This window comes from Balaenoptera musculus, chromosome 11, assembly GCF_009873245.2.
Source record: "Balaenoptera musculus isolate JJ_BM4_2016_0621 chromosome 11, mBalMus1.pri.v3, whole genome shotgun sequence".
Classification (NCBI taxonomy): Eukaryota; Metazoa; Chordata; class Mammalia; order Artiodactyla; family Balaenopteridae; genus Balaenoptera; species Balaenoptera musculus.
This window is the reverse complement of record NC_045795.1, coordinates 89,441,360-89,461,329: the sequence shown is the minus strand read 5'-3', so window position 1 is coordinate 89,461,329 and position 19,970 is coordinate 89,441,360. Positions and strand designations below refer to the sequence as shown.

Below are 19,970 nucleotides of genomic sequence, written 5' to 3'. Positions count from 1 at the left end.
ATTCTTTACCCTATAATCTTGGGGCCAGAGACTGTAATTTTCACCTCTCCCTTGCTGAATTCATTTTTACCTTAGCTGCTAAAACTTTTCGATCTGTTCCTACATGTGGTGTATCCTTCTTCAATTATGGAATATTTTGAAGCTGCTCAAAGAGTGGTTCAGAAATAAGGAGGATTACCTAAGGAATAATAAAAAAAAAAAACAACTAAGAAGCACTTTTATTTCATACCTGTTTCATCATTCCCACAATTTGTTTTGTGAGGCTAATTGGCTATTGCTAATATGCCTGTCATATATATAGGGGAGGGTACTGGAGCTAGGGGTATAAAAGTAATTTCCCAAAATCATACTGTTAACATGTAGAGAGGGGTAGAACTTGAACCTAGATCCTTCTAATGTCAAACCCTTTGTTCTTTCCCTAATACCATCTTTCTTCTTTTCTGTGTATCTACAACTGATCCTCTTTTTCTATGTCAGTATGCTCTTTCTGGCTATTCTTCCTTGCCTTCAGACTTCCAAAACCCCAGCTCCCTGCATACCTGAACCTACTCACATCTAGGACAATTGTTCCTCACCACGCATTCCCTCCCCTATCAGTACTGCCTGTCCTGGATTCAATTTCCTCAGAATGTTGTAGAATAAATGATTAACCCGCTATTCTAAATTACTCCAGTGTACTTATAGCTACTATTAGCAGGGAATAGAACACATTTGCAAAACCTGTAATAAGTAATTCTTCTCTCCAAAAAGTCCTCTCTAGAGAAGAGATTTTAAAACTTCCGTGAGCATCAGAATCACCTGGAGGACTCGGTAAAACACCAGCTGCTGGGCTCCACTCTCTGAGTTTCTCATTCAGTATGTCTGGGGTGGAGCCAGAGAATTTGCATTGCTAACAAATTCCCAGGGGGTGCTGACACTGGGCAAAGTCTGCTTTGAAAATAACTGCTATTAATGGTAAATCTCAGTGTCCTCTGCGTGATCACACTAGGAAGGATTTGATAGAACGGTGGTCACCTTGTATATTTGCCTTTGGGCTGGAGAAAAGGATGTACATCAGTTCATAGATTCATGGAATGTCTGGGATGGGAGGGACCTGAGATTTCTTCCAGCCCAACCTCCTCATTTTACAGGCGAATAAGCAGAAAGGAAGATTGCAGTAGCTCTGAGACTAGAAACCAGGTGTCTTTTGTGCCCCTCTGTGAATTGTTGAAGATGTAAAACTGCAAGCCCTTTCTGTCACTGTTATTTTTCATCCTGCCCTGCTCCCTTCTCCCCATAGTCTGACTCTTCCAATTCATCCAAACAGCCAGCCTGCAGTGGGGGCTTTTATCTATTTTGTTCCATTATCAGCCACTGCCGTGCTTAATTTGTATATTTTTTTAATGGGGAAAGAAGAAAAATACCTTGCAAATTAGAAGCTTAATCCTTCCCATTTGGCTTTTCTTAATTAAATGTATAATTCATGAGCCACTTAAGTTGAAACCATTGAATTTTTAAATATTTTCTCCACCGTCTATGGCATTTATCTGTTATTGATGATTGTGACGTATTTTCCCTATGATGATTCAGCAGGAACACTAGAACTGAATGATAATAGGTCCTCCCTGAACCATTGTCTGTAGTTTCACGTTGACACCATCCTCTACAATTATTATTAGAAATGGAAGATCTGCAGTAAGCAATTGAAGACTGTCTGCTGCTCTGTCAAGCATACAACAAATCCTGTTTTCCCCAGAGCATGAATACGTTTTAACATCTTTTACAGCCCTGTATCTTGTACTGTGATATTTAAAATACAAACACAAAAGTTATATGCAAGTATACCCGTTATATGGGATGTAATTTTTATTAGAGGGGAAGCATCTCATGTGAAAGAGACCAGTAAAAATAAACACTGACACTGAGAACTTCTGTTGGCTCTGTAGAAAGGATGTCAAAATTGGTAGCATGTTTCTCGAGGCAGAAAATAAATGAGTAGAAAAAAGAATTTGAAGCAGAGTGCTCAGATTTAGTGGCTAAATCCCCCCTTTGGAATATTCCAGTATGAGTGTAATTTACTGCAAACATTGTGTAGTGCTACAGGGTAAAATGTGACTGGCTCTTAGGTGGTAAATCATGGTTATGCCAGCTCAGTGGTAAAGACCTAATCCAAGAAGAATAATTCCTATTCTGGGTTGAGGTCACTGATATCGGTGCTGAGCAAGTTTATGATGCAAGCCAGAAAACTGCCCCAACACCTTTATAATCACTCCTATTTGAGCTCCCATTTGTTCCATAATTACTGCTTGACCACCTAGATTTTATTCAATACCTTTGATTTACAGCACCTCCTGTTTGGAATCATGGAGATTGCTGCCTTTGTGGCCTACAGACAATCACTAAGTAAAGGCCCTCAGAGTTCCTACGATTCCTAGGTTCCAGTGAATTCTAGGACAGCATCTGTACTGGCAAATCCTTTCTGAAGAAGGAATTAAAACCTAGCCAGATTCTGAATAAACTTCAGGGAATCCTCCAATTCTAAGGAAGCCTGGGCAAGTCATGGGGGATAATACACAAGGATTAGACTTCCTCTTTCCTCCTCAATTTCCATCCTCCATGGGTGAGCTTAATAGAGTGAATGTAAGAGATTGGCTAAACCAGCGGTTCTCAACCAAGGGTGATTTTGCCCACCTGGGGATATTTGTCAATGTCTAGAGCCATTTTTCGTGCTCACAATTGGGAGAGGGTGTGCTACTGGCATCAAGTGGGTACAGGCCAAAGATGCTGCTAAACATGTTAACAATGCACAAGACGAACCCTATATCACAGAATTATCTCATCCTAAATTGTCAGTAGTACTGATATTGAAAAACTCTGGGCTATTCAGATGGTAACAGGCTGTAACATGAGTTCCGTTCAATGTGCTGAAAAGTAAGGAAAACATTCTTCCTGGGAATGAATGAGATTCTGAATGTGGAGAGAATGTGTGGAGCATGGGACCTAGAAGAATAAACTCTGGGTTTTTGGTCCTACATGCAGTGGGAGAGCCATAATCTTTCTGGTTCTCATACTGTACACTAATTTTAGGGAAATCAATCCACCTCTCTGGATGGTGTTTACATATTCTCCAATAGAGTTCAGAACACTTGCTATCACTTTGTATACTTTATGCAGTAATTATTAAGTGTCTGCTGTGGCCAGGTTATGTCTGACAAAATTAGGCAGTAGAATAGATGCAGTGGTATTTAGATAGGATCCTTTGAACTCCAGATACATGATCTTGGCCAAGTTAACAGTAACCTCTTTAACACAGTCACTCAGTTTGTAAATTGGAGAAATTTTTCTTGAAAGTGTTACATGAGTCGAGGTATGCCAGATGCTGAGCTGAACGCCCAGTGTATAGTAGGCACTCATTATCTTTCCAATCATATGGTGTTAGATACTATTTACATATGATAACTTCCAAATTTCGTTCTTCAAACCTTTCTTCCTAGATACATCAATTCAGCTGCATACTCGAAGTTTTCGCTCTGAAGTTAGATATTTGAAAATTAACGTGTCTTATAATAAATTCCTGATTTCCCCCATCCCCAAACCTGCTCCCCCTTTATTGGCCTCATCCCTGCACGTGGAACTGCATTCTTCCAGCTGCTCAGCCTAAAGACCTTGGAGTTATCTTTTACTCCTCTCTTTTTCTTACAATCCATGTTTAATCTTTCAGGAAGTTATTTCAGCTATACCCTCTAAATATATCCTGAATATGGCAACTTATCCACCTGTCCACTGCTATCATCCTGGTTTAAGCCACCATTAACTCTAGCCTGAATCACTGTAATCACCTTTTAACTGCTTATATTGTTGCCCCTTGATGGTCTGTTCACCAGAATAAACTATTAAAACTGAAAGTCAGAGAAAGCATGTCTTTCTTCTGCTCACTATCATGCAATGTGTTCTAATCTCACTCACAGGAAACTCCAAAGGCTGTAAAATATCTTCAAAGTAGTGCTTCTATCCTCATCTACTCTCCTGTTTGCTCACCCTTCTTGATCCACACGGGCCTCACTGCTGTTCTTCCAACATGCCAGACACAGTCCTACCACAGGTCCTTTGCACATGCTGATCCTACTCCCCAAACTGCCTTTTCTCAGTGTCTCACTCACTCCTTTAGTCCTCTTCGCAAACGTCAATGAAGGCTTCTTTGACCTCTGAGTAGACAGCAGCCACACCCATCATTCCCTATCCCCTTTATTTTTCTCCCTAGCTTTTATCACCATCTGCCATACTTATATTTTTTATTATATTTGTTTATGGTAAGATTCATGGAGTGAAGGACTTTGTTGCTTTGTTCTCCACCATATCCCTGAAACTCAGTAAAATGAGTGGCACTTAGTAAGTACACAATAAATATTTACTGAGTGAATATATAATAGAAGGTCAATAATGATGGTTATCATCACTATTATTATTATGCTAACGAGCAGCTGTTGGGCCTATCTGCCTAAATAATTTACACATTCAAGCAACATTCAAAAGTAATATTGTCACTGCCAATTTGACCTACCCACTAAGACAACACCAGTGTAGTTTACTCCAGAAACAGGAAAAAAACCAACAAACTAATTGGGAGGAAGGGGATATGAAAGTTTAGCATGCTTTCTCAATAGTTTTCCTCTTTATTCTCTCACACAATTTTGAGCCTTTGCTGGGAACGATTGTCAATTTAAGTTGAATCGTCAACATTTTTATTGACTCAAATACAAATGCTGGGCTCAAACAATAGTGCTATCTTTCTACTACAGACATAGATGCTCCAAACTACTGGCATAAATTCAATTGTTCTACAAACCTAAAAGTTGTATCTGAGGAGAGAATGGAACATTTCCTCTAAAACAAATTTTAAACCTACGATTTTTATGAGCCCAGGATTGAGTTTTATATCCAGACAATAAAGGGAAAGAATGTTCTTTACTTTCAATATGGTGAAAGTATTATTTCACAGTGAAGGTGATTTTAATTGTTTTAGACAACATGTATCATTTCTACACTGTCATTTTTAAACAAAATTTCATGTGAAGTCAGGCTCATTCACTGTACTCATGAAGATCTATTGACTGCTTATTTTCATATTCATCCAATAGCTTTGTCTTCAAGTGTTTTACGTTCATTCCAAAAATTTAGAGGAAACTCTGCTTTCAGTCCTTTTGCAGATGACTTACGCAAAATCATTGTTACAAGTGACTGAGGCTCTTAACAAAAGCTCACTCTTGAGGTGAGTGAGAACTCAAGGTGCAACGACCTCTCTGCATAACAGTTCAAAGTCCACCTCAAGGCTGTGACCCCTCCCCCACATGAATTAGTAAAATAAATGTTCTATTGGTTCTTTCCACCACATGAACCTGTGTTTAGAGGAATGACCTTAGAACCCTCCAGAGACATAGTGGAGGAAAGAAAAGGGTTTTATTTATCTGACTCTCCAAATTTTAGTTCTGCTAAGTACCAAGAAGCTAAGTAGGAGAATTGTATTTTTCTGAGACAGTTATCCAAATTAAGGATAAGAACTATAACAGATAATGGAAGGAACTGTTAGATATTGTGTCAAGATAAGGGAAGTCATGGACGACCAATAGAGTTAAGGAGAAAAGAAAGTGAGGTCTAATGGGAAATGAAATGTTTCAATCCGATGTGTTCTTTCCACCAAATCTTCAATACAGCTGCATTTCTCTGAAATATTTTGGAGTTATATATATTTAGGAGGATGGAAAGGAGGGATGAGTCTGCCTCTGCAGGCATGGATTCAGTCACATCCATGGAGCTTATCTCTAGTTAGGAAGTAGGATTAAGGAAGAAAATACGCTTCTCTCCTCAGAGTATAGGGAATGGTTACTGTTTTGTTTCCAAATCTCACATTTCTAAGGGGTGCAGCAGAATGTGCCAGTTTTGCGTTCTGGCATTATTGCCTAGGTTCCTTTTCTTTTCCACTGTTGGTACGTTTCTCCTAGAATAACCTTTATCTGTAACTCGTCCCTTCCTAGATGAGTAGCACATCTGCAGTTGTGGTTGCCCTAAAAATTGTGTAGGAAGCATCCACAAGAATGCCTGCTCTGGATTCAGATCTCCTTTGGTTTATTTGAAAGAAAGGATGTCCATATAACAGCACCTGTTCAGTTTGGTTTATGCCAGTTACTCTATTTCATTGAGTTGTGACCAATCATTTCTGTGGGAAATCTGTTTACACACATTTTTTCTTTTGTTTTGGTCCTGGAGCTATTCTTTGCTGGGTAAATTTATAGGATTCAGCCTAGTTGATAATTTTTCCTACTCTCCTGTAGGTTTTTTTTTTTTAATATTATAAAAGACACTGAAATGTATTTGATAGGCCTTGTTAAGAAAAGAATTTTCAAGATTTTTGTGAATACACTAGAGAGAAAACACAAAGAATTCAGGATGTTCTGATAATATCACGTTTAATATGATTTCTCCCTTGTTACTGAGCAGCTTGAGGGATTCACTGCTGCTGACCAGGTACATACAGAAAGGCAACATAACCGAATTGTCCAAAAAATGATGTAAAAATTTCAGCCCTAATGGTCTTCTATCACTATGGAATCTGTAGCACTTTTCTTTATGAGAAGCTTTATTGATATTTACAGTGTATCTTTGCTTTTCACACACCGGATATAAAAGTAATTTGGCCATGCCAACATTTGCTCCATCCTGCCCTGCTAACCTCATCTGCCCAAATTAGTATATTTCTAAGGCATGTTTTTGTGACTGCCAAGTGTGCAAGCAAATATGGAGCCTTTAGAGAGATGGAAATAAATGAAGGCAAAATTTTTGGAAAGTGTATTATGGTTGACAAAATTCTAAAATAACTGCCATTGACCCCTGCCCACCATCTGAGTATGATGGGATTAATGAGTATGGTGAGATGTCACTTTCATGATTACGTTAGATTAGATGGCACAGTTGACTTGGAAAAAGTGACTTTATCTTTAGTGGAGCTGACCTGTTCAGGTGAGCCCTTCCTGGGATGGGATGCTTCTTGGCTAGAGAGATTTGAAGTATTAGAGGGAACTGATGCAAAGGAGGTTCTGAAAACGGAGAGGCATGTGGCAAGAAGTGTGGGCAGCTTCTAGAAGATGAGAATGCTTTCGACAGCTGGCCGAAAAGGAAACGGGGACCTCAGACCTACAACGTACGGAGCTGAATTCAGGCAATTGCCTGAATGAGCTTAGAAGTGGATTCTTCCTCAGACTCTCCAGAAAAGAAGTCATCTGGTTATGGCCTTGACCATAGATACACACGAAATCTAAGGACAAATTACAAAGACAGACAAAGATAGACAATGTCTGTCTCTAGAGTCAACCCACTTTAAACCAGCTGTCCATTAATCCAATTTAAAGGTTTTCTGACCAATATATTTCTTTTCTTTCTTGAGGTCTTTCCTGGCACAATTCACCTTCACAAGAAGGTGAGGCAGGAAAAAGAAGAATAAAGAATTGTTTTAATGAACCGGTTAAAGACACTCTCAGGGCTCTTAGCAGACCTGAAGGTGTAAGATTCTTGAAACTAATAAGCAACTTGAGGTTTAAGAATTAACTATAGAGTCTTCTATCCGTAGGCATTTTTTGAAGTCAGAAAGTCCTGGGTTGGAATCTTGCCTTTATTTACTAACTGAAAACCGATTTACTTAGTCTGAGTCTCAATTTCCTCATTTTAAAATTATTATTATTAACGTATATGTATAGCTGATTCACTTTGTTATAAAGCAGAAACTAACACACCATTGTAAAGCAGTCATACTCCAATAAAGATGTTAAATAAATAAATAAATAAATAAAATAAAAATTAAAAAAAATTATTGGAATGGTGGGAATGAGAAAATAAATGGAAAGTCTTATAGTGCTTGCTGATGGTAACAATTCAACAACTGGTAGCTCTTATTACTGTTATCAATACTTTATTGCATTAATTTAATGAATTAATTACTTTATTAATACTTTAATGAATGAATGACTATTTGTATAATTGGAGCAAAAGGTGTCTGTTAATATTCCCCTCAGTTTTGATCTGAGAGAGCAATAAAGGACAAAAGAACAGTATTCCAGCATTCCTTCCTTTGTAGAGATGAGGAAGCCATGACTCTCAGGAAGAAAATTCTTATAATACCTGGATGAAGTCAATATTGACAAATACCTTTGGAATCCTGCTAGAATATTTCATATTACATAATCGAATTTGTTATCAGGCAAGTTTGTCATAATTTGCGTGCAACAGGGATGCATTATTCAGTTATGACGATCTTAATTTAAGGCAGGTTTTGTATATCTGTTATTTAGTCTTATGGCATTAAGCAGAAAGGCACTGTTATAATGAAGGACTTATACGCTTTAAAAGATCAACATATACTTCTTCATTGGTAGGTGGCAAGGTGACAAGGGAAAGCTTCTCCTAGTTGATGGCCTTTTAAAAATATATGACACTCATTTAGAAGTATTCTACATATCTGTTATTCTTATTTAGAGTAAACAAATTTAAAAATAATCTTCGATTCTCTCAAGTCTCTTTGACCAATGTCAGAGTATAAAATGACACAGACTGACAGCACAAACGAACATGATTTGCATGTCTTGTCATCTTAGATTATGGTACTGGAAAATAATTTTCCTATTATTAAAAAACAAACATCATCACATTTTTGTGTGCTCTTATTTTATCTCAGATAGCATTGAAAGTTTTGTAACTCTTCCCTAATATTTCAGGTGAGCATAGTGACATACCAGTCTGTAATAATATTGAATAAAAGTATTGTTAACTTCCAGTTAGTATTTTTTTTCTTTCTTTTTGTGTCAGCATTTCACAAGGTTGTATAAAAATGAAAGTAATGGCAAAAATATTTTCAACTTTTTAAAGGATCATAAAAAAGATTTGGTTTAATATTAGAAGAAAAGTTGCTTTCATTTTATTTTTAAATATTTGTCTATGTGTTTCCAAGAATCCTCCCATTCCAAAGTGTTAATCAACTATAACAGAGGCAGTGGTGGTTAAGAGCAGCCCAGGGTCTGGGACCCAGTTTGCCTGGATTTGAAGCTTGGCTTCACTGCCTACCAGCTGCATGACATTGGACCAAGTACTTAACCTCTCTCTACCTTAGTGTTCTCATCTGTAAAACAATAATCATTATAGTATCTCCCTCGAGTAGTAGTTGTTGTACAGAGTTAAAAAGTTAATACATGTAAAGTATTTAGGTGTGTACTATGTAAGCACTTGCTATTATTATTAAGCTAACTACAATATAGTCAGTATGATATCGGATTGTACTAAATGAAATGACTTTATGGATATTTTTACACTGAATCCTCCAGGATCACAGTTGGTTGAGAATCTACCAAATTGTACCAAACCATACAGAATTTGAGAAAATGCAGCCCCAAGGGCTTGCAGATCAGTGGGTGGTTTAGATCCCTGGCAACAGGTTAATTCACTGGCTAATCCAGATTCTTCCAAAGTAAAGAATGGCATTTATTGCTTGATTTTCCCCATTGCTAGGAGATATTCTGATGCAGTGCCATCCAACATTTGCTTCCAATTAGGGGGTAACTTTCCTCTTCCAATAATTAAGTTGAGGTCGCCAAAATGAGTGTTGGCATTCACTTCTCCATAGAGCCCGATAATAAAAATAAAATAACAGTCTTAGCTTTCTTTTTTAAATAAAACACTAGCCATTAAACTAATTGATTTACATTCATTAACTCATTTAACATTCACAACAGTACTATAATATAGGTATTAGTTAGTGTCTCCACTTTACAGGTGAGGAAACTAAGCCTAAAAAGGTTAAACAAATTGCCCTTTGTCATGCAGGATGACAGGCAGCAGATTACAGCTGTGGCTGTTTCACTGCAAAGCCCCATTTCTCACACGTGTGTACAGAGCCATCCTGCATCTCCTTAAGGGCATATCTGTTGAGTGGCTGATTGAATAAATATTTTTAAAAGAAAAGATTTGGATTAAGACTGTTTGGATGCAGCAAGATGAGCCCGAACCTTCCTGGTCCCTTAGATTTGATGAAGGGCTACCATTGGCTCTAAGAACTGAAGTGCCTATTTTATTCCCTGAGTGGCCACCTGAATGGTGTGACCCAAAATAGCCCCACCATACCTCCAAAGTGTGGCGGTGGACCACAGAGAAGCACCACACCTTGACCTTCTCGGACGGACACTGTGCTTCTTATTTTGGTTTCAAAGTCTTCAATATCTTGAAAAACAAAGAAAAGCAGCTTTAGAACTTGTTATTTTGCCGAGAAAAAGTTTTAGAAGAAAAACTTATCGTTAACAGTAATGAACACTCACACTTGTCTGACCAGAAGTTTTAGTTGATGGTCAATTGCTGTACCCTGGTTATATTTCTCAGAATTTCGTCTTTCCTTCTTTTATTTTAATGCAGTTAAACAGAGTATATGATAAAGACATTTGTTAACAAAACTCACTTTTTGTTTACTTTTATTCTCCCAGGCAGCCTGTAGCCCGAGAGGAAATCTTTTAAACCCAGCACATATTTACTTTTCCTTCCCAAGGAACGTGTGATTTAAAAAAGGTATGTGGCAAGTGTGCTGCAGTCTTCTAGCATCTAAGCTTAATGGTAACCGTTTTGATGTGGGGATGAAGTCTGTGAGAAATTAGCATGGAATGTTGTGACGGACAGAGTTTTATGTGACTGAACCAATGAGAAGAAAGGTATATTTTCTAATTTCTGTTGATCTACTCCTTCACAAAGCAGCTTCACGGTCTTATATGAAGTGTTGTAATTTCCTACAACACCGAAGAATCATAGATATTCAGTGCCGGAAGACAGCTTACTAGCTATCTTGATAACCTATCCATCTGAGCTGTAAATCGTTCAACATTCCTAGAAATGGTCACCCAGCCTCCAGGAAAGGCTAATGTCTGAACCTTAGTTTCTTCACCTGTAAAATCCCTTTTATTCATTCATTCATTCAATCAGTCATTCAGTGATTTAAAAATTTTGTATTAAACCCCTACTAAAAGATAGGAAGGGTATTTAAGGGCAGGAGATATATTGGTAAATAAAGCAGACTTGTACCTTGCCCTTATTGTGCTTACTAATAGGAAAAGTAGAAGGCCAATTAAAAAACGTGTGTGTGTGTGTGTGTGTATAAAATATACACATTGCGATAAGTGTCACGGGGTAGAGGCTGCTACTTGTCTACCAAAATCTACTCTCCCTTCTTCCATAGTAATAGATTTATAGAACAAATACTACACTTTTCTAACCAAAAGATACATTTCCCAAACATCTTTGCAGCAAAATAGAGTAAGCAGAAACTTTTCACATATTGTGAAACTTCCACCTATTACGTTTGAGAGGAAATATCCAAAAAATTTAATGTTCTCCACCTACCCACCCAATATCACCACCATCTAGATGGCCAATGACGTGAAAATATTGAAGGTAAAAGACCACTAGCCTGGGTGCTTGAGTGACTGCATGGAGTAGAAGCACAGCTGATCTGGACCACCTACTTTGCATTATTATATTAGATATTAGTAAATTTCTATCTTGTTTGAGGCATTTTGGGGGGCAGGAGTATTATAAGTTTAATAACTCTTATATATGCTTTACTTTTAATAATGAAAATATTTACCCAAGATGGACTCTGCTTCTTCCCAACTAAATCTCTTCCCCTTCCTCTTCAGCAGTCATTAGCCTTACCTCTGATTAGGACCTGGAGTGCCTTGTACATTACATTTATTCTAGAGGATTTTTAAACAAATATTCCCCCTTTCTTCTTTGGCCATACAAAGACTAAATCAGCCTACATATGTTGGTACCATTGATGTGAATTATTGCCTTGCCTTGGGTTTGCATCATTTTACATGTGACTCATTAAGAATCAGGCTAACAAACTGAATTTAAAACCAAAAATCAATATATTGATTGTTTCTATTTCGAGCAGTAATAACGGTGAGGATTTTAAGGGTTTTTTTCCTTACTTTTATCATTGAAAGTTCCCATTAAATTGTCATGACATTTTACTGGTCACAAAAACAAAAACTGTCACAAAGGAGTAGTGAGAAATTGAATGATTCTATGAAATTAACAAGCTTTCGATTAAATTCCCTGTGTCACATTGTCAGTGTTCCACGCTCACAGTAACATCAATCATGTTTTCAGTGTTAATCAGAAGCCATTATAACACACTGTTGATAAGACTATGGGTACTTTAATGTATTCTGTGTTCACTTCCACTTAAATAGTATCCACTTGTAACATAATTTCTCCATGCCTTATGATTACAATGGCGTTTCTATTAGCTGACATGAAAGGAAATCAACCTCTTTCAAAAGTCACCCAAGCTCTGTTAGCAATCAAAACACAGTCATTTGAAAATAGTACTAGTTCACAGGTTTTAATTAATAATTCAGATTTTAAAACTGTTTAATAGCACACATATCGTAGACAAGATCTAATTTTGCTTTATCTAAATTAAGTGAATTTAAGTACCATTTCACGTGAATGTACTTTGAACAAGATCTGTTTTAAGTATGCAACCTGTATTTCACGTACCTTTCTGCTAACCAGAAACATGATATAATTCAGATTATTTTGAAGCAAGGTTCACTGAAGGTGGCCATACATGCATTCAGTGAAATTTTCTTTGCTCTGTAAGACCTTTAAAAACTCCAGATTTATTCTTCTTTAAGGAGAGGCCAGAGAGAACCACCTTTTTCTATTTTCGTCCTATCCATTTTTTGCTTAAGAGAAAAATAGCTTAGTATGAGTCGTTCCCTGAGTCTCAAATTCTATATTTGGAGAAATTCCCATAAACCAGAAAGGTGACCTGCCCAGGATGTCCTTGTGCTCAAGGTACAAGTCCTGCCGTGCTGGTTGCTATTAAAGACCCCAATTGTCGAGGTTGCTCTCATTAAGCCATTCTGATGACCAGGGCTTATTGGATCCTGTGGCTTTATTGCTGGTTTTGGAGGAAGCATTTGGCAGGAGCATAAGCAAAAATGCATTCACAAACAAGGCTCTGTTCCAAAGGCCAGCAGGAAGTGCCTGAGAATGGCCCATAAAATGAGCTTTAAAGAATTACTGGGCCATTTGCTCTCTCCTGGAGCAACCAAGGTGCAGTGGAGGGAAAAGGGCCACCAAAATGTATTTAAAATTAAGTCCAAGCAATGCTAAGTATTTCAACGCCTAATTGTAAGGAGAATACATCTTTGCAGCTGCCACTTGTAGGAATGAATCTCAGCCCAATTAAAGCGAGAAAACTGTGTATTCGCTGCCAAGACCTGAGGATCACAGTCAGAGGATGTGCTTGGCGGTGCCAGCCCCTGTCACAGAAGGAGGCTAGTGGTTTGCCAACTCTCATAAGCTTGGAGGAAGGCTGTGGGTACTCGGAGTTTATTGATCCTGACTAAGAGAACAGCACCTGAAAAGATAGGGATCGGAAAAAATATTCACCAGGAAAAGGTCCATGCTTCAAGCAGGACATAGTGTAGTTGAGTTGGCCAAAGTAAAAATAATACTATTAATTGCATCTTTCTCTATTTGCTGTGCATGAATTATTTTATTTTAGTGTTTTAAATCTTCTTTATTTTTCTTTCTTTCTTTCATATATCAAGAATAACTACTAAGTGCCAGACACTCAGTGAAGCAGTTTCATTGAATCTTCATGATGATCCTGGAATATAGGTACCAACGTCACATTCATTTCACAAAGGAGGATATGAGGTTCAAAGAGGATTAGCAACTTACTGAAGACCATACGGTTTCTATTCGTCAAGACAGAACTGAAAAGGAGAGAGTCTGGTTCCAGGGCTCACACTCTCAAACACCAGGTTATTCTGCTTTCCAGATGTTAACTGAGGTCTCCCTGCCACTTACAGCATATAAAATGGCATAAACTGCCATTCCATTTTCAAACAAAGAAACACAAAAGCTCAATGCCTTTCCAAAGGGTTCTGCAAATTGCTGGGTTGGGGTAGGGAGTGCTGTATTGCTAGGTTTTAGAAATAGCTCCCTTTCTAATATCCTTACTCCTCTGAATCCTTGGTTTTTTTTCCCTTCAGATGTGTTTCTTGATTTACCTCCACTCTCATGTCCCTGCAAACAAGGAACTTAGCCCCTTATCTTGACCTTCATACATAGATATACCCCCTCAACACACACACACACACACACACACACACACACACACACACACACACACACACTTGAAGCACCACCATTATCATACTTTGTGCCTCTGTTGTCAAGCTTATTGATTTAGTAAGATGTGACCCAAACACCTTAAAATCAAATATTAGGTATTTGATTCTTAAAAGTTATTTTGCTCCCCCTTTCTGTTGCTTATGTCTGTTCTCTCTCTCTCTTCTCCAATTTTCCCACTACAGCCCTCTCTTTGAAGAGCAAGGGAAATCAAAATCTTCCCATTTTCCTCTGCAAAGAAGTTCACCTCCCTCCAGCTCCCACTACCAACTCAGAAACTGATGGATCTGCCCTAGTTCACACTGCTTATAAGAAAAGGAAATAAAATTCAATTCCATATATCATCTCTCTAGAGGGCATTTGCTTAACCACCAGCCTTAATTGCCTCTCTAGCTAGAGCTTCACCCAAGGCTTAACTGCCTCTCTAACTAGAGTCTGACCCTAGACACAGGCCATATGATCTGCCCTCAGACCAGAGACAGTGCTCATTTTCTCTTTCCACACCTCAAAAGCAACTTAAATTATGTGTTACTTTGAGGACATTAAATCTGATTTTCAGCTCTAAGATTTCTTTTACCCTGCTCCTGGCTTTCCACCAATCAAATTTTGTTTTCCCCCTTTGCAAATCCTTCCGAAGAAGTCTCAGCATTGAGATCTGGTGCTGGAGTAAACAAGACCAAGGAGCATGTGTTCACCTTTGTGATGCAGTTCTCACGTTGGAGGTACGTGTTTTCTTTTCACCTATGGCAAAAATATCTTGTTGGAGGAGGAGAAGCTGATACTCTGCCCAGTGAAAGGGAAATGGTGAAAGATACCAAGAATAATTCTCTAGTTCTGCATTAATCTTGCAGAATTCCCAGATATAGTATATGCAACTTTTGCAATCAAAGTACTCTTTTTGAATCTTAAGACATTATAATAAGGTAATTCTGAATTCATATCTCCATTAATTTTCCCCTTGGAAGAGGACCACTCATGGAGAATACCAGAATTGTTCATGTTACTATTTCCTGTTTCCTGGTGGTTTTGAATAAGCTGAAGTTCTTGGTACTGTAATTAATTTTCCCAGATCTTTATTAAGTGGCATACAAAAATATCTCTACTTAGACCAGTTTCATTTTCCACCATCATTTTCAAGATGCGATATACTCAGTTACAGAGTTTGTGATATTACTGTGTTTCCTAGCACAACTCAGTAACGTAACATGACATAACCTAATAAAGCACAGTGATATTGTCAAATTCTGTAAAAGAGGCAATAGCTAAGTCTTGATATTGGACATAAATTTGGAATGGTAATATGCAAGCAGGAAGTAAAGAGATATTTTAAGAGATTCTGGTGTCAAATCCATTTACAATCCAAGTTAAAATTCCTCCTTTTGTGGTGTAAAAGTATTTTTATAAAAATTCATAAATAAATGGAGAGAAGTGAGTCGTTTCTTGGTTTCCTGAGACTAATGAATCCACTGAGAACCATTTTCTTATGGTGTTTAAGAAAAAATATATAGGATAATAGTCAGGAGGGGGGGGGTGATAGGTTTTTTCTGTCAGCCCAGCATCAAGGTTTTCAGAGAGAAAAGCATTTAATAAACACAACAAGTAAACAAATATGAAATAATTGGTGTATTATAATATACATGTAAGACTGGATTTGAAATTCTATAAATGGACTCATTTGTCTGATTAATGGTGGTAAGAATAGTGTCAGCTATGACTTAAAAAAAAAATACAAGTTTTAGGCATGACCTGTCCTCTGCCTTGCTTATTAAGTTTGCATATTCCCTATAGTTAAAACTAAGTGAGAGAAGCAGAAGTGAAGGATGGAATGATACAACTTTGATAGCATAGGATAGACTGGATGTGAGATGACTGAAGAGTTCAGATCTTCAGTGTTTCTGAAAAGAAAAGAAGCAGTTTAAGTAGGCATGCAAAGATTAAACAACCCACTAATGAATTCCGTGCGAGGTTATTAGTGATAGAACAGAATGATCAGACTGTGACCAGTGATCAGAACGATTAAGAACACACATTTAGGATCAGACTGTGTAGGTTCAAATGTTAGCCTCACCATGCTAGCTGTTGATACAGGGCAGATTAAATATTCTCTATCTCAGTTTTTGGCGCTTTAAAATGAAGCTACAGGGAATTCCTTGGTGGCCCAGTGGTTAGGACTCCACGCTTTCACTGCCATAGGCTGGGTTCAATCCCTGGTCGGGGAACTAAGATCCCGCAAGCCTCGCGGCCTAATTAATTAATTAATTAAAATGAAGCTACCAAGAGCACCTGTCTTAGAGGAATAATGATATTATGTCTTTTAAATGTTTAGAAGATGTTAAGTACTAAATAATAATGTTGGGGACTTTGTATTATTAATGATCTACCTACACATGACCAAAAGGAGGTTGTTTAGAATTTTTAAATAGGTTTCATTTTCTGTTTTCATCTCAGTGTCTGATGATGTAACAAAACATATTTTCTTGAAGTCTGAGTATGGAACTCCCTTTTCTGCTCACCCAGTGGCCAGCTCAAATGCTCAGTGAATAAATGAAAAAAAAAAGCCTAAAGTCAAAGTATATGAATTTTATTCCAAGCACTGCCAATCACATTTCATTTTATACAGAGAATGTTTCGCCAACTTGACAGGAGTTATTACATGGAGGGTCATTGAAACCTCTCTGCCCAGAAAGCTACACAGCCCAGCTGGAGGCAGAAGTAAAACCTCTTGGCCTGGTGTGTGAGTAGCCAGAAAAATCCTAGGCTGCCCTGCTTCTTCTTGGTCTTGGATTGTGCCTTTTGGCACTTACTCATTTTCCCATCTCTTGTTCTACAGGGAGGATAGTGCCAGTACCTTTTTAGTCAATTATCTCTAAAGAGATTTCTTAGGGCTATTTGTGCTCCTTGAGATTAATGAATGATACAAATATTGCTCAAGTGCAAAAAGAGGAGTATCTGGAGTAGGTCAAGTCCTCAGGTGAATAAAGGATGCACTGCAGCATGTGGGAAGATGTGGACTTAGCTGTGTGTGTGTGGGGGGGGGGGGGGGGGAGAGAGAGAGATCAAGGTAGTCTTTTCTCCAGAATAAGATTTGAGGATTTTGCTGAGGAGCCATGAGTGACAGAGAGAAAATACATTCCATCGTGAACACCAAAGTAGCTAATCCAAAGGACACTGGGGTTTAAATAAATTTCAGTTAAACATTTGAATGCATCAGTGAAGAGCTTGGAGGGTTGCAGTGAAAGGGGTTTCTAGCACAGGGGAAGGGAATTCTTATTTATTGACATACTTCCCAGTTACTGGAACTTTATAAACATCATAACATTTAATCTTCACAGTGACCCTGAGATGTAGCTACTATGACACTTTTTTTTTTTTTATAAATTTATTTATTTATTTTTATTTTATTTTTGGCTGTGTTGGGTCTTCATTGCTGTATGCGGGCTTTCTCTAGTTGCAGCGAGCGGGGGTTACTCTTCATTGCGGTGTGCAGGCTTCTTATCTCAGTGCTTCTCTTGTTGTGGAGCACCAGCTCTAGGCGTGCAGGCTTCAGTAGTTGTGGTTTGCAGGCTCTAGAGCACAGGCTCAGTAGTTGTGGCGAACGGGCTTAGCTGCTCCGCGGCATGTGGGATCTTCCCGGACCAGGGCTCGAACCCATGTTCCCTGCATTGGCAGGCGGATTCTTAACCACTGCACCACCAGGGAAGCCCCTATGACACTATTTTATAAGTAAACATACCAAAGTTCAGAAAGGTTAAGTAACTTGCCCAAGGCTACACAGCTAGAAGAGGGCCAGAAAGGGACTCCTACCTAACTCTGACACTGGAAGCATTTTCAGCTCTTCAGGATACCACTCTGGTCATTCCATGGAGGGAGAAGGAAAAAGCAGAGGAAAGGGAGAAGAGGAAAAGAAGAAGGCAAAGCAGAATTTCTTTTTATCCAACAGTCTTCCTGCCTTTTTGGGAAGAACATCCTAGCCTGGTACAAAAGTCTTTGCACGTTGTAGCAAAAAAGCCAAACTGACCGCTGGCCCCCCCAGAGGTCTGAGGGAGTTTGGCCAGAGGCCTCAGCTGTAATTACCTCCCTGTCCCAGATCATCAGCAAAGGGGGCTGGAGTATTAGTTTTGGTGGAAATAGTGGTGAAACTGTGTCCTTTCAGGAACAATCCCACTCTTAAACTCCCTTTTGACCCACTTTTGTGATGCTCATTAGAGTAAAAGGGAATGATTTCCTTGAAGTAAGTCTCCAGGATCTTGATAAGAGGGATTAATGTGAACATTTACAGCAACCAGAGTCCTTTCTGAAAGAGCACATAATAAGCCCTTTTATTCATTGTGATGGTTTAATCAGAATGTTCAATTTCAAAATTTGCAACCTATGTAGAATATAAAAGGTGGAGTTTTCAAAGTAATGGAGCTGAGTCCCTGGCTAAATGTGTTACTACTCCTGTTTATACAAAGAGTGTGAAATGAGAGCACTTTTTCAAACACCTTGCACACACTTAAGCTCTGAGTTTACCAGAGTTTTTATCCTACCGACTTCAATTTGCAAGAACTTGAACAACTGGAATTAAGGAGATTGACTTCATGATTGTTGCTAAATACTGGAGGGGTTTTTTGTTGTTTGTTTGTTCTATCAAATTGTTTACTCTGAGCAAGGTCTTTGGAGTCACAGCTACAATCTGCATTTCCTTTGCAGCTTTCACCAGCTCAGCCCTCAGGGGAATTGAGGGTCAGTGATAAGGACTTTTGCATGCATTGTCATTAGAGACGAGAGGGAGAGACAGAGAGAGAGAGAGAGAGCAGAAGCCAGAGCAAGAATGTGCACCTAATTTAAATAAAACCCCGTTCTTTTTCCAAGCACTTTCACTTCTGTCATCTTTGTAACTACTTACAGTAACCTTGACAGGTGAACAGGAAGGATATTACCAATGTACAGGATAGGTATACTTGGTTCTATGGGCAGTGCACTTAAGTGTTATACAAATAAATATTTTTAAACTTTAATTGCTGTGCATTGCTTTTTTTTTTTGTGCATTGCTTTTTAAAATTTCCTTCTATTTATGATGAATGACACCAATTTTCTAGATACAGTGGTGATAAATATGTCCTTTTAAACAAATGTACTTACTAAAAAGTCAAAGCAATTTGATTGGGAAAAATAAATATAGTATATGTGGTACCTGGATATTTCAGACCCCACGAAATTAATGTATAGATGCCTGAAGTTTGGGGATGATTTAAGAAAATGGGCTGTTTGAGCTCCAAAGGATATGGTGGATCAGGAGACAGGACACTTTTGAGAGAACCAGAGTGGTCTGTGTTAGGAATGAGCAGGGATGTGGTTGGGAGGTAGGGGTGGGGGAAGAAATAGAAACAAAAGGAAAATCAACTTACAGAATGCTGAAGGACTTTCAGAAAAAGACAATTCAACTTAAAATGGCTTGTGTTCTTGTGTCAATATACCTTTCCTCCCCCAAATGTCCACAAATGTTTTGATACAAACCAAAAACAATGTGAATATATTTAGCAGTGCTTTATGTGGGGGACAGAACTAAAAGTTCCATCCACTTTTGGGTCAAAACCAGGGTGAAGAAAAGAGAGAAAACTGTAAGAGGTAGTGAGTGCAGAGACAAAGCTGGAGCTGGAAGCGATGGTCAGAATGAATATCTGTCCACTGGGGTATGCAGGAATCTGGACACTGATTTTCCTACAGAACAGTGAGTAGATTTTATCTAGACTTTAAGAGGCAGAAAGTGCCAG

The 19,970-nt window shown here is 38.3% G+C and overlaps 1 protein-coding gene across 4 annotated transcripts in view; it reads right to left on the bottom strand.

Annotated features, from left to right (window-relative positions):
- CNTN6 (contactin 6) overlaps window positions 1-19,970 on the bottom strand; it is a 291,320-nt gene that overhangs the window by 98,851 nt on the left and 172,499 nt on the right. For all 4 annotated transcript variants that reach the window (XM_036869272.1, XM_036869273.1, XM_036869275.1 and 1 more), the window contains one exon: window positions 10,141-10,236. In XM_036869272.1, coding sequence (XP_036725167.1) covers window positions 10,141-10,236 — 96 coding nt within the window. The remainder of the gene's footprint in view (window positions 1-10,140; window positions 10,237-19,970) is intronic.